This window comes from Saccopteryx bilineata, chromosome 8 (assembly GCF_036850765.1).
Source record: "Saccopteryx bilineata isolate mSacBil1 chromosome 8, mSacBil1_pri_phased_curated, whole genome shotgun sequence".
In the NCBI taxonomy this organism is placed as follows: domain Eukaryota; kingdom Metazoa; phylum Chordata; class Mammalia; order Chiroptera; family Emballonuridae; genus Saccopteryx; species Saccopteryx bilineata.
The window spans coordinates 68,976,420-68,992,289 of NC_089497.1; the positions used below are offsets into that span (position 1 = coordinate 68,976,420).

At 36.1% G+C, this 15,870-nt stretch overlaps 1 protein-coding gene across 1 annotated transcript in view; it reads right to left on the reverse strand.

The window, feature by feature from the left end:
• The window catches only part of VPS8 (VPS8 subunit of CORVET complex), a 405,986-nt gene that overhangs the window by 62,062 nt on the left and 328,054 nt on the right, over nt 1–15,870 (reverse strand). The window contains exon 45 of the mRNA XM_066240876.1: nt 577–630. Within this exon, the coding sequence (XP_066096973.1) occupies nt 577–630 (54 nt within the window). The remainder of the gene's footprint in view (nt 1–576; nt 631–15,870) is intronic.

Genomic DNA, 15,870 nt, shown 5'->3' on the forward strand with positions numbered 1-15,870 from the left:
AAATAAAAATGGTAAAAGAAAACACAGCAAAAATGTCATGCTGTTTCCCATGCTTCCACTGTCCCGCTGCAGAAAGATAAAGAGACGGGCTGCAGTGGTTCTCTCCACATCACCCGAGGGCTGCTCAGTGGGAAGACTCACACCCGGTCTGTGCCACAGAGTGTACAGTCAGGGACTGAAGTGGCACAGATAGCTCTACCCCACAGGACTTACTGAACACTGTCTGTGGAATGTGCTGAAATGTTCGTATCTCAGGCCAGTTTTCTTGAGGCATAGCTATCAGTTATCTACACAGCTTTCTTCCTCAGACTATATTTCATTTGCTATCACTCACTGATACCAGGATGTGTACCTGCTAGAGAGGATGAAAAGTCTAGAAAAACAGTAAGACCCTAGTCCAAACCCTGTTTGGCTTCTCTGGAAGAGGCAAAGAGTCCTGGTGGTACATTATTAAAGCAACCAATCAGAAAGAACTTTTGATGGCATTAAGATGATTAAAAATCACATTTTGAGAAAATTGTTCAACATAAGAGAATAAACACACAGGAGGAAGTTGTTTTTGTTTTTAAAACTTACTTTCTTAACAGCAGGATCCCCTTTGGATGGATGACAGGATGGGGACATTTTTACCTAGAAAAAAAGGCAAACATTTTAATATCCTCTTAGCTATAGTCTAGTTTTATTTGACCCACGCTCAAAATAGTTCAACTAGAATTGGTGTAACTAAGATAAAACAGACATTTTAAAGAGTAACAATGAATAGATTTTTTTTTTAGTTCCCTTTGAAATTTTTCTGGAGATCAAAAGGTTAGTAGTTAGCCAAGCTAAAAATACAATTAGAGTAAGAATAGTGGAACAGATGGTCCAGACTGGTTTTAACCAAATGGTGAGGAACTTAATAGATACAGATTTCTGTTGATAATGTTAATCAACTGATACAAGATGCAATAGTCAGCATTATGTACAGAGGCCAAAGCCAACTATCTTTTGTGCTGTAACATCCCTTTTGAACAAAACATGCACAAAAGAGTTTGATAATGATAGATCAAACTCTATCATTAGATAGAGTAAAAATTAAGATAAAGTATCAGCCAAACCATAATAAAGGAATGTTTAGCCCAAGGAAGAGAAGACTGATGGCCCAGGAAATCTTCAAATATTTGAAGGAATAAAAAAGATTGTCACATTAGATAAATGAATGAGACCCAACTACATGCTCCCTGAAAGAAACATACTTTAAATATAAAGGCACATAGATTAAAGGCAAAATGACTGGAAAGATATACAATAATAGCATTGGATTTCAGACCAAGGATAAAGACTATCATTTCATAATAATAAAAGGTTCAAGTCATCAGGAGGGTATAATAATCCTAAATGTCTATGCATCTCTTAGCTTAGAAGTACATAATACAAAAACTGATAGCACTGCTAGGAGAAATAGATTTTATAGTCCAAGATTTCCATACCTCATCCTCAATAAATGAGAAAACAAGCAGACAGATAATCAGAAAGTATAAACCCAATTAATAAATAGGCAAAGGATCCAAACAGATATATTACAAAGACATACAAAAGGCCAACAGCTATAGGAAAAGATGCTCAACCAAGGAAATGCAAATCAAATACACAATGAGATATCACTTCAAATGTGTTAGGACAGTTTTTGTTTTTTTATTTATCATTATTTTTTTAGGACAGTTTTTATATAACAGACAAGAGATAATAAATGTTGGTGAGGATCTGGAGAAAGGGAATATGTTGAGAAAAGAAATATTTGATGAGATGTAAATTTAGGTACAGCTATTATGAAAACAATATGGTGGCTCTCCCAAAATTAAAAATTTAAACCACCATATATTATACCATATGATCTACCAGTCCCACTCCTGGGTATATATCTAAAGAGAGATCAGAACATTATATTCAGTCAAGTATGCAAACAACCTAAGTGTTCATCAATGGAAGATTGGATAAAAAATATGATATTTGGTTGTAAAAAAAAAAAAAAGAAAGAAAATCTTATACTTTGTGACAGCATGGATGGACCTAGAGAACATTATGCTAAGTGAAATTAGCCAGTCAGAAAGACAGGTACCATATAATTTCACTCATATATGGAATCCAATGAACAAATTAGACTAACAAGCAAAATAGAGACTGACTCATAGAAAGCAGGATGACAGCTCTTGAGGGGTTAGGGGAGTTGGTTGAGGGTAGAGGGATTGAGTAAAAAAAGAAAAGAAAAAACTCATGGACACAGACAACAGTATGATGATTTCTGGGGGGAGAAGAATAGAGGAAGGTGGAGGAAGGTATAGTGGGAATGAATGGTGATGGACAGAGACTTGACTTGGGGGGGTGATCACATAATACAGTGTGCAGATGATGTGTTGTAGAATCAGGCACCTGAAACCTGTATAATTTTGTTAACCAGTGTCACCCCAATAAATTCCATAAAAAAAGAAAAAAGAAGATATGATATACATATATACAATGGAATATTATTCAGCCACAAATGAAAGGAATTCTATCTGTGACAACATGGACAGACCTTGAGACATTATGCTAAGTGAGACAAGTCAGAGAAGGGCAAATACTATATGATATCACTTACATGCTGAATCTAGAAAAGCTGAACTCATAAAAACAAAGTAGAATCATAGTTACCAGGGGCTGGGAGGTTGGAGAATTGGGGAGATATTGCTTAAGGGTACAACCTTTCAACTAGTAAATGAATAAGTTCAGGAGATATAAGGCACAACATAGTGACTATAGTAAAAACTACTGTATTGTAAACTTCAAAGTGGCTAGGAAACTAGATTCGAAATGTTCTCAACACAAAAAAAGAAATAATTATGTGACATGATGGTGTTTTAACTATGGCTACTATAATAATCATACTGAAATATATAAATGAATCAAACCGCCATGTTGTATACCTAAAACTATCATGCCAATTATATCTCAATTAAAAATAAAAGAAGATAAAGAAGATGTAAACAACACAATTACCTTGATCAGACAGACATATACAGAACATTCCCCCACCCTGAACAAAAGTAGATATATATTATTTTCAGGTACACTTGGACCATTTTCTGGCAATAAAACTAGTCTCAATAAATTTAAAAAAATTCAAGTCATACAAAGAATGTTCTCAGACCAAAACAGAAATAAATTAGATCAATTACAGAAAGATCTCTGGAAAAATTCCCAAATATTTAGGAACTAAGTAACATACTTTCAAATAACCCAAGAACCAAAAATGAAATAAAAAAAATTAGAACCTAGAAACACACAACCTATCAAGACTGAATGATGAAGAAACAAGAGTTGAATAGGCCAATAACTAATAAGGTAACTAAATCAGTAATAAAAAACCTCCCAACAAAGAAAAGTCCAGGACCAGAGAGTTTCACTGGTAAATTCTACCAAACATTTAAAGAATTAATGTCAATACTTTTCCAACTCTTTCAAAAAATTGAAGAGGAGGCAACACTTGTAAACTGTTTTGGGGAGGGCAGCAGTACTCTGATGCCAAAACTGGACAGGACACTACAGAAAAGAAAACTATAGACCAGTATCTGCGATGAACACAGATGCAAAAGTCCTCTACAAAACACAATAAAACTACATACAACAGCACATTAAAAAGATCATAAATCATGATCAAGAGAGATACATACCTGGAGGCAAAAGAGGGTTCAACATACATGAATTAATAAATGTAATATACCATATTAACAGAATTAAGGAAAAAATGCACATGATCATCTCAAATGATACAGAAAAATGATTTGGCAAAATTTAACACCTTTTCATGATAAAAACAATCAACAAACTAGGTTTAGAAGGAAATTACCTCAACACAATGAAGGTTATATATTAAAAGAAAAAAAGCTAACATCATACACAATGGTGTAAGATTAAAAGCTTTTTCTCTAAGATAAGAAGTAAGACAAGAATGCCTGCTTTTGCCCCCTCTATTTAACATAGCATTTGAAGTCCTAGCCAGAGAAATTAGGTAGGAAGAATAAAAGTCATTTAAATTTGAAAGGAAAAAGTAAAATTATCTCTGTTTGCAGATAACATGATCTTATACGTAGAAAACTCTAAATTTAGATTTCAAAAAATAACTTGTTAGAACTAATAAATGAATTAAGCAAAGTAGCCAGATACAAAACCAACACACAAAAATCAGTTTGTTTCTATACACTAACAATGAACAATATAAAAAGGAAATTAAGAAAACAATTTACCATACCACCAAAAATAATAAAATACTTAGGAATAAACTTTTCCAACGGGCTTTTGACTTGTACACTGAAAATTAAAATATGTTGCTGAAATAAAGAAAACAAAGATAAATAGAAAACATTCTGTGTTCATGTTTTAGAAGACAATAATGTTAAGACTGTATTATTCCAAAGCAATCTACAGGTTCAATGCAATCTCTTATCAAAATCCCAATGGCATTTTATTTCTGGAGGAAAAAAGAGTCCACCCTAAAATAGAAACAATCTTGGAAACAAACAAACAAACATCAAAGTTGGGGGTTAGATATCACTTCCTAATATCTAAACTTACTACAAAGCTACAGTAATTAAACAGCACTACTGGCATAAAGACAGACATAAGACCAAACAGAATAGAATAGAGAGACTAACACATTGAATCCAACAGCACATTAAGTCATATATCATGATCAAGTGCGATTCATCACATATATGAGGGGTTGGGAACCTATGGCTCACGAGCCAGATGTGACTCTTTTGATGGCTGCATCTGGCTTGTAAACAAATCTTTAATAAAAAAAATAATAATGTTAAAAATATAAAACATTCTCATGTGTTACAATCCATTCATTTCCTACCGCTCATGTTCATGGTTGTGAGTGGCTGGGGCCAATCACAGCTGTCCTCTGGGACAACACCAAATTTTTATTAGATAATGTGTAATGTGCATGGGTCATTGTATGGCTCTCACAAAATTACATTTTAAAATATGTGGCATTCATAGCTCTCTCAGCCCTTAAGGTTCCCGACCCCTGACCTATATGATCAAATGATTTTCAACAAGGGTACCAAGATCATTTAATGGAGGAAAGGACAGTCTTTTCAGCAAAACTGAAGGTCCATATGCAAAAAAATGCAGTTGGATCTTTATCTACCACCATATACAAAAACTGACCTAAAAGGGATCAAAGACCTAAATACAAGAACTGAAACTATAAATCTCTTAGATAAAAAAATAGGGGAAAAATTTCATGATGTTATATTTAGCTGTAATTTCTTGGATATGACACCAAAGACACAAGCAACAATAATTTAAAAAAGACCCTGGCTGGTTGTCTTAGCGGTAGAGCATCAGTCCGGTGTGTGTGTGGAGGTCCTGGGTTTGATTCCCGGCTAGGGCACACAGGAGAAGCGCCATCTGCTTCTCCACCCTTCCCCCCTACTTTCTTTCTGTCTCTCTCTTCCCCTCCCGCAGCCAAGGCTCCATTGGAGCAAAGTTGGCCCGAGTGCCGAGGACAGCTCCATGGCCTCCGCCTCAGGTGCTAGAATGGCTCTGTTTGCAGTGGAGCAACGCCTCAGAGGGGCCGAGCATTGCTTCCTGGTGGGCATGCTAGGTGGATCCTGGTCAGGCGCATGTGGGAGTCTGCCTGCCCCCCCCCACTTCTCTAGAAAAATACAAAAAACAACAAAAAATAATAAAAAATAAAAAACAAATTTGAGTTCATCAAAATTAAAAATGTATGTGCACCAAAGGACATTATAGCATAAAAAGGCAACTCACAGAATAAAAAATAATATTTGCAAATGTTATATCTGACAAGGAGTTAATATTCAAAATGTATAGAGAACTTCTAAAACTCAACAACAAAACAAACAACTCAAATATAAAAAATCAGCAAAGAACGTGAATAGATATTTTTCCAGAGAAAATACACAGATGACCAATAAAAACATGAAAAGATGCTCTACTACATCATAAGTCATTCACAAAATGCAAATTAGAAATACAATAAGATATTACTACATACCTATTAGAATTGCCGAAACTAAAAAGACTGACTAGACCAAGGATGTGGAGAAAGTGGGATGCTCAAATGCTGGTAGAAGGGTAAAATGGTAAACTATTTTGGAGAACAGTTTGGCAGTTTCTTAAAATGATAAACATAAGTTTTCATATGAGTCAGCTATTCCATTCCTAGGTAGTACACTCAATACACAGATTAGTACAAAAATCTTTACAACAGCTTTACCTGAAATAGCCAGAAGCTAGAAAAGTCCAAATGTCTATCAAGAGGTGAAATAATTAATTATGGTATATCCATAAAATGATATAAGTAGGAATGGAATCTTGATACAACAATGTCAATGAATTTCAAATAATTATGCTGAGTGAAAGAAGCCAGACCAAAAAAGTATGTAAACTTGTGGTCCCATCTATCTAAAATTCTTGAAAATGCTAATTAATTTACTGCTACAAAAAGCTCATCAGTGGTTTACAGGGAACATAATGAGGAACTGAGTAAATTTTGGTTGGTGACGAATAGTGTCAAGGATCTTGAGTGTGGTGATAGATTCACGGACATATACACATGTCAAGTTTGTACACTCCAAGTACAATTCATTTTATATCAATTATACCTCAGTAAAGCACTTAAAAGAAATTTGCAGGTTACATCTAAAATGGTTCTTAGAAAAAAATCCATAGATTTTTATGCTATATTAAAAAAATAAGCAAGTTTGAAAACAAAGGCCCTAAGATTACAATTTAAGCAGAAAAAGATCAAAGTAAAACCAAACTAAATATAAGGAAGAAAATAATAAACAAAAATCAATGCAATAGAAATAAAAGAAAAACAACAGATCCTGGCTGGTGGGGGCACAGTAGATAGAGCATCGACTTGGGACACTGAGGACCAGGTTCAAAATTGCCAGGTTGCCGGCTTAAGCATGGGCTAATCCAGTTTGAGCACTGGCTCACCAGTTTGAGTGTGGGGTAGCTGGCTTGAGCATGAGATTATCGACATGACCCCCAGGTTGCTGGCTTGAGCCCAAGGTTACAGGCTTGAGCAAGGGGTCACTGGTTTGGCTGGAGCCGCCGGTCAAGGCACATATGAGAAGCAATCAATGAACAACTAAAGTGTTGCAACTACCATTTGATTCTTCTCATCTCTCTCCCTTGCTGTCCACCTCCCCCTCTCAAACAAACAAACACAATGGAGAAAATTAACAAGGATGCCAATGTTGGTTCTTTGGAAATACTAACAAAATCAGTAAACTGCTATTTAGATTCATCAAGAAAAAGAGAATATACATATGTTACCAATACCAGCAATGAAAGAGAACAACTACATGTAACATTAAAGACATTTAAAAAATAAGACACTATTATGAACAATTTTATGACAATAAATTTGGCAAATTAAATGAAAAGGACACATTCCTTGGAAAATAACTTACAAAAATGGAACCAAGACAAAACAGAAAATATGAATAGCTCTACATTTATAAAAGATTAAATTTGTTATCAAATCTTCCCACAAAAAAAGTCCAAGTCCATAAGTTTCAGCAGTGAATTCTATATAGTAAATATTAAGTACATAGAGACTAATATATAAAATCAGAATATCAACTTATTAATTTTAAGGAAAAACAAAATTATTACAAGTAGTTCGAAACTAGATACTGTCTGTCTAGAATGATGAAGAAAAGGCATAATTATTGAATATGCAATTGGACTCAAGTTCTTCAGCCTCTTTCTATTCTAACAAATTCAAAGGGCCTATAGTACAAATGATGAAGACATTTCCTATCACTGTGGCATCAAGCTATTCGAATAGGACCATGTTGCAGGCTTTTTGACTTTCCACTCTGACTTTCAGAATAACTTTAGAAAACATACCTCACCTCAGGGATCAAAACTGCTGGCTGTCCAGATTGTCCTTTTAGATTTAGCAGGTCTGCTAAAATTAGACTTGACAGTCTTTGCTCTAACATACCATCACATTAATACTCTGGAATTTACTCCAGATGTATGATATAGCTTGCTAAATGTGATCCAATTTTAACTCTGGTATGTTCCTTTTGAAAAGGGAGAAAATAGATGTTCAAAGCAAAGTAGATACTTAAGCTTGAAAAAAATGACCTCATAAAAGAATCCACAGACTTTTAAAAACAAGCCAAGAACTAGATGTGGTGCTGGACAATTTCTCTGAGAAAGCTCTTCTCTGGAGAGTCAGCCAGGGTGTTTCAAGTGGCATTAGAAATGGTTCAGTATTGCTCACGAAAGGTTTTATTTAACGGGATTCCTTCTTGAAATGCCTCAGGCAATACAGCTTAAAAGAGACACTTTTAATCCAGGTGTGCAGACCCTAGATCTAGGGATATGGTTGCTATATTAAGCTAAGGCCTTAATAATAATGCTGAATTTTGGTGACCTTTGATAATAAAATGATTCCGAACCTACAGAAGCAATATGATCTAAAGTTTAATAGCAATAGGAAAAACCTTATCACCTTGTTTTTTTCTTTTTCTTTTTAAAAAGCCTTGATTCTTCCAACTACAAAAATACCCCACATTGTTCACTATAGGAGATTTAGAAAATACAAAAGACCAAAACAGAGTAAAAATCATAACCACATTAGCAATAATTATTATTAACATTTAGAATCATACCGTTTTATTATATTTTCATGTTACGTGTTGAGAATATATATTTGAACACACCAATCTTCTTAAACAACATGATTGTTCATGGCTGTGGAAGCGTTCACTCATTGTATAGATACACCATGACAAATTTAACTAACTACTAAGAGGCCACTAAAACATTTAGGTTGTTTTCAATTTTTTCACCATTAAAAAATGCTGTCGTACACATCCTTGTTTATAATATTTGGCACATGTTCCTCATGTATTTCTGTTGCACAGATTCTTTTCTGTTGTTTTTTCTTTGAGAGAGAGAGAATTGAGAATTATCAACTCAGAGTTGCATCACTTCAGTTGTTCACTGACTGCTTTTCACAAATGTGTTGATGGGGGGGGGGTCAAGCTGAACCAGTGACCCCTTTTTCAGGCCAACGACCTTGGGCTTTAAGCCAGTGACTTTTGGGCTCAAGCTAGTGACCCTGGGATCATGTTGATGATCCTGTGCTCAAGCTGGAGGAGTCAGCGTTCAAGTCTGGGACCTCAGAGTTCCAGGTCAAAGCTCTATCCCGTTTCACCACCAGTCAGGCTGTCGCACCGATTCTTATAGATCACTGCTTCTCAGAGTAGAAACTTTTAAAAATACATATTGCCAAATTTTCTCCTGATAAGTGAGATGTATCTACAAACCCTTTTCCTATAATTCTGAAATGAAAAAACTCTGAAACCAAAGAGATTTCTTTTTAAAAATGTTTGGCACCGCCTGGCCAGGCGGTGGCACAGTGGATAAAATGTCAGACTGGGATGCAGAGGACCCAGGTTCAAATCCCCGAGGTTGCTGGTTTGAGTGCAGGCTCATCTGGCTTGAGCACGGGCTCATCCGGCTTGAGCACGGGTTCACCTGCTTGAGTGTGGGGTCGCTGGCTTAAGTGTGGGATTATAGACATGATTCCATGGTCGCTGGCTTGAGCCCAAGGTTGCTGGCTTGAGCAAAGGGTCACTTGCTCTGCTGGAGCCCCCTGGCCCAAGGCACATAATGAGAAAGCAATCAGTGAAAAACTAAAGTGCTGCAATGAAGATGATGCTTCTCATCTCTCTCCCTTTCTGCCTGTTTGTCCCTATCTGTCCCTCTCTCTGTCTCTCTCGCTTAAAAAATAAAAAAATATTTGGCACCAAAAGTCATCTACCTGATAGAAAAACCTGACCTGAAGTGGGTTGTTTATAGTTTTTATTTATCCTACATAAGCATTTGATTATGGGAGGCTACTCTAGACCTCACTGGGAATGTTATATAGTATGTAATACATGTCCCATATTACCTTTCTTTTAGTATTTCAAAGATGACATTTTCTTTTCCTCTGGCTTCCCTCATTTTATCAAAGTGAGAAGTCATCCATCATTCTTATTATTATCTATCTTTGGCTGCTTTAAAGATTTCCTCTTTATCTTGGGTTTTATCAGCTTGACTATGATGTATCTGAGTATGATTTTCTTTATATTTATTCTGCTAGTGATTTGCTAAGCTTTTTGGACATATAGGTTAATTTTTTTTCACCAAAAGTGGGAAAAATCCAGATATTATTAGGTCACTCCATTGCCACTTCTCTCTCTCTTTGCTTTCTGGAACTTCAGTAATATAGTATGCTAGACTTCTTGACACTGTTTCACAGGTCAAGATAAGTGAAGAAAGCTCTACTAACTTATTTTCAATCCTTTTAGTCTCTGTGCTCAGTCAAGATTATTTCTATTGAACTGTCTTCAAATTTAGTGATAATGTTTGTCTCAGTGTTAAAAATGCTGCTGATATCTAATGAACTTTTCATTTAGATATTTTTTAGTTCTGGAATTTACACTTGTTTTACTTTATAATTTCCACATATCTGCTGAGATTTCCCCATATGTTCAATCATTCCGCTGATCTTTTTGTTCAAGTCCTTTAACATATTTCTAATTTCTATTTTAAAGTCCCTGATGTGGTTCATCAATAGCTCTGCTTATATTGATGCTTTTTCTCTTGATTTTAAAGTTATATTTTACTCCCTCTTCCCACTGATCCTATAATAGTTTGGGCCTTGGGTTTGTTAGGATTTATTTTGCTTTTGCCTTTAGTGTTGGAGCAGCCCTTAGTCCTAAAGCACAGTCCTTCTGCAGTTTCGGTGCAAAATGTGTGGAGTATTTCCAATCCCCGTTTGGCAAGACACACTAAGAACAATACTCTGCAGCTGCTGAAATCAAACCTCTGCTCACATATTTAGTCCTTCTGCTGCTACTTTCTCCCTGGTTTCTTGGAGCATTATTATGTAGGTATAAATTTGAAACCTATAAAAAGATTTGGAGCTCCCTCCTTCCTGAGATTTGCCCCCTCCCTCAATTTACAGCTGCTTTGGTATTATTGAACTCTGATCTCTGTTTCTTCATCTCAGAATGCTACTTTCTTAAGCTCTTTTCCCCTAGTAGTACAGCACTCCAAGGCAAACTGAGAAGTGCCCTAAGGGAAAAACTGGTTAAATGTTGAGCTCCTCTACTTTGCATGCCTTCTGTAAGGTTTGTGTTCTCTAATGCACTTTTATATTTTGTCTACAGCAGTGATTTAAACCCAGTGTGTTGTGTCACACTGCTGTGCCACAAGAATTTTTAAAACATGCAATACCTGACTATTTAGTCAGGGGCACTGACCTCTTTTTCCTTAGACTGTCAAACAACAAAATGACAATGGCCAACCAACAACAGGTGCCCAGTATGAATGAACCAAAATTATATCTATTTTTATCAGATGGGCAAAAATGTATTTTTTGGTGTGCCACAGAATTTTAGTAATTAGTTTCTGTGTGCCATGAAATGAAAAGGTTGAAAATCACTAGTCTAGAGCTTATAATTGCTGTTGACAGAAGGGCTGTCCAATACAGGCTACCCTGATATTACTGGAATTTAAACTCTGCATTTCATTTCTTCAAATATTTTTTCTGTATTATTTTTGCCCTGATTCTTGTAGGACTCCCATTACACACATAGTTTGCTACCTGAAGTTGTTACATAGCTCAATAATGCTTTATTAGTTTCTTTTTCAGTCCTTTTTTCTCTGTGTTCCATTTCAGATCATTCCAATTGCTATATAGTCAAGTTCACTAGTCATTTCTTCTGCAATGTCCATCATGCTGTGTGTTCTTCATCTAGACACTGCGGTTTTAAATATTTATATGTTCTATTGGGTCTTTATAACTTCTATATCTCTATTTAACATGTTATATCTTTTCTCTCTCTTCTAGAACACATGGAATATAATAATAATTGTTTTAGTGTTCTTCTCAACTAATTATATCATTTATAGTAGTTTTAATAAACTGGTTTTTAAAAAAGATTACTTTTTTTAGAGCAGTCTTAGGTTCACAGCAAAACTGAGAGAAAGATACAGAGATAATACATATATCTCATGCTCCCACATATGTACAGCTTCCCCTGTTATTAAGATCTCCCTTCAGAGTGCTACATTAATTACAAGTGATGACACATTACATTGACACATCATTACCACCCAGAGTCCAGAGTTTACATTGGGGTTCACTCTTGGCATTATACACTTTATGGGCTTGGACAAATGTATAATGACATATATCCACCATTACAGTATCAAACAGAGTATTTTCACTGCCCTAAAAATTCTCTTTAATTTATTCATCCTCCTTTCCTCCTAGCCCCTGGCAAACACTGAGCTTTTTACTGTCTCCACAGTTTGCCTTTTCCAGAATGTCATATAGTTTATTTTTTCTCCTCTTTATGACTTGTATTTTCTTGCTTTCTTGCAATGCCTCATAATTTTTTATTAATGACAGACATAGATTTTACCTTGTTGGGTTAGCTATTTTTCTAATCTTGAACATATTCTTGTTCTGGAATGTGGTCAAAGTACTTGGAAATGTGATCTTTTTAGGTTTTGCTTTTAAGCTTTGGTATGTGGGATCAGAACAGCAGTTAGTCCAGGGTTAACTTTCCCCCTGAGACTGAAGTCAAGACCTTAGTGCTTTCAATGCTGCCCAATGAATTAGCAAGTATCCAGGCCAGCATTGTTCCTGACTCTCTGAATCTGGGGCACTGCTACCTTTCATCCTTTTGGATGCTTCTTTTTCTGGCCCTGAGTAGTTCTCTCACACACGAGTGGGTTAGTATTCAACTTTATACTCAAAGTTGCCTGCAGAACATGTCTAGAGCTCCCCCTGTATGTCGCTCCCTCCTGTCCCATACTCTGTCCAGTGAACTCTAGCCACCTCGCCTTCCCTGGATTCCCACCTCTGTCTCCTCAACTCAGAGAGGCTGAGAAGTCCCCTCCCCTTGCACCATGGCTTGGGAACGCGCTCCCAGCAGTAATCTGCGGTTAGTTCTAGGGTTTGCATAATTTGTTTGTTTCTCAGGAGTCACTCTCCTTCACTGCTTGAGGTCCAATGTCTTAAAAAACCACTGTTTTAAGTATTTTGTCCACTTTCCCCCACCAAGAAACTCAAAATGCATCCTCTTAGAAATGGAAGCGCCTATATTACCTTTTTAAAAAACAAAACAAACAAAATCCCTGAATTCTAAAACATATCTGGTCTAAGGGATTTAAATAAGGGATTGGAACTTGCACAAATACTCATTCCCACTAGCAGTGCATGGAATTGTCTGACTCCTCACATTCTTATCAATATAAATGCATATGCATTTTTAATGTATGACAGTTTAATATATATGTATTTAAAAGTTGCCAGTTATTCAATAATAAAAATATTAACGTCATATTGCTGTTTTAACTTCTATATCTTTTTTTTTTTTTGTATTTTTCTGAAGCTGGAAATGGGGAGAGAGAGTCAGACAGACTCCCACATGTGCCCGACCGGGATCCACCCGGCACGCCCACCAGGGGCAACGCTCTGCCCACCAGGGGGCGATGCTCTGCCCCTCCGGGCGTCGCTCTGCTGCGTGCGACCAGAGCCACTCTAGCGCCTGGGGCAGAGGCCAAGGAGCCATCCCCAGCGCCCGGGCCATCTTTGCTCCAATGGAGCCTTGGCTGCGGGAGGGGAAGAGAGAGACAGAGAGGAAGGAGGGGGTGGGGTGGAGAAGCAAATGGGCGCTTCTCCTGTGTGCCCTGGCCGGGAATCGAACCCGGGTCCCCCGCACGCCAGGCCGACGCTCTACCGCTGAGCCAACCGGCCAGGGCACCTCTATATCTTTTATTACAGATAGAGTTAAACATTTTTTCAAATTTAACTGGACAATGGAATTTTTAAATGTCCTTTGGCCATACTTCCATCAAAGCTTCTGTTCTATGTTAGGACTAGAAACACCTTCTTGGTACTATTGTCATCCTTCAGTCTCTTGGACAAAAGCCTTTTCTGTATCAAAGGAAAGTGCAGAAATATCTAGAACTTTAAGACTCTGATTGTTACAGTGTTCTGGCAAAGAGGTGAAGATGTGGCTGGTAACAGAGATGTTGCTGTCTATCCACTTTCCACAGTCACTATCAATCCCTTGTGTTACAGCCTTCCATTTTCACTTTAAGAGTACAAACTAGACTCTTTGACAGAATCTTATAAGCTATTCAGGACCTGGCCCTGCCTACCTCTTCAACTTCATTCCTCACCATGTTCCCTTTAGTCACTGTGTTCAGTTCCCTGAACAAGTTCCTCCCCTCCTCAGTTCCTCTGTGCTTATAGTTCTTTCTTGCTTGAACTCTTCTTCCCACGGCTGATACCTTCTTGTCTCTCCTATCTCAGCTTAAACGTCACCTCTGCAGACAGGTACCCTCTACATGCAATCCTGAATAGATTCCGCTCCTGCTCCTCTTCCCACAGCATTGTTATCTTTCCTCTTGCAGCACCTATATGCCTATCACAATTTGAATGACATATCTGATATATTGTTTAATTACTGTCTAGCTGTCTTATTAGCTGTTAAGCTACATGATGTAGGAACTATATATTTTTTGCTCACCAATGTATAGTTATTACCAAGAATAGTGGTTAGCCCAAAGTAGGCATACATTAAATATTGGCTGAACTAATGAGTCACTTAATACTAAAGGATAACAAGATTATTGGAAAATGGGCAAAAGTCTCCTCAAAACATTCATTTATGTTAGAATCATTCATCATCTCTCTGTACTTCTAAAATATATTACTCTTCATTTAATCTGTACATTTAATTAAAAGATATTCTTTTGAGAAATGCTGCTATCACCCAAAACTGAAATCTCACTTTTTAGCATTAATTTCAATCTAACATATTTCTAACAGGGAGCTAATATTCTTTAAAAATAGACAAATAAAAACAAGGCACTAACACTAGTGTTTCCATTTCATTAAACAGCATGTAAACCAAAGCTCCAATTTATAGTAGGAATCCAAAATATATAAGCAATGTACAATGGGTAACAGAAAATTACAACAGTGAGCATAAAATGTCATTTATTGAATAATTTCTTGGAAGTTGTAAATACTTCCTTCTGACATTATTTATAAATTTACCCCTAAAGACAAAATATTTTCTAAGACAACTCTAAAAGCAAAGAAATAAAAACTATTTCAAGTTTTTTTATTTAATATCAGTTTATTTCATTTAATGATCTCCATTTGTCATAATTAAAGAATGAGTAGACCTATATGTTTATTTATACTCCCCTTCTTTCTCAGATATTTACCTTTTACTGAAAAAAACAAAAACTCTGATATTTGACTAATGTAATTGTCTCTTACTTATCCAAATCTGAGAAGACACCGAGTGATACATTATAAAAAACTTTCTCATGAGTGTAATACTCTTGTTTTTTGACGTTTTCAAAGGAATAACAACTTGAATGTTTCTGGTGCATAATGTGTTAGTTTATTATCAGCTCTCAAGAATTCTAAGCCCTGCTGATAACATAACAATGTCAAAACTTAAATCTAATAAATCTTCAATTATGTTCCGTCGAATTTATATCAAGTTGCCTGTTGACCAACAATTATTATTTTAAGATTAATAGCAAGTTAATTTCTTCTAATGCTAATCAGTATCAATGAAGGTTGTTGTTACTATAAATTTAATAAAGGAATAATCAAAGATAAATTTAAATTATATTATATTGAAATAACTTGTTGGGAAAATAGAACAATGAGTTTGTCAGCTGAATTAGTTACTCCAATGTATTTCATCTGTGGGTAATAGGCAGAGAAAGCAAAACAGAGAAGCACAGAGACTGGCA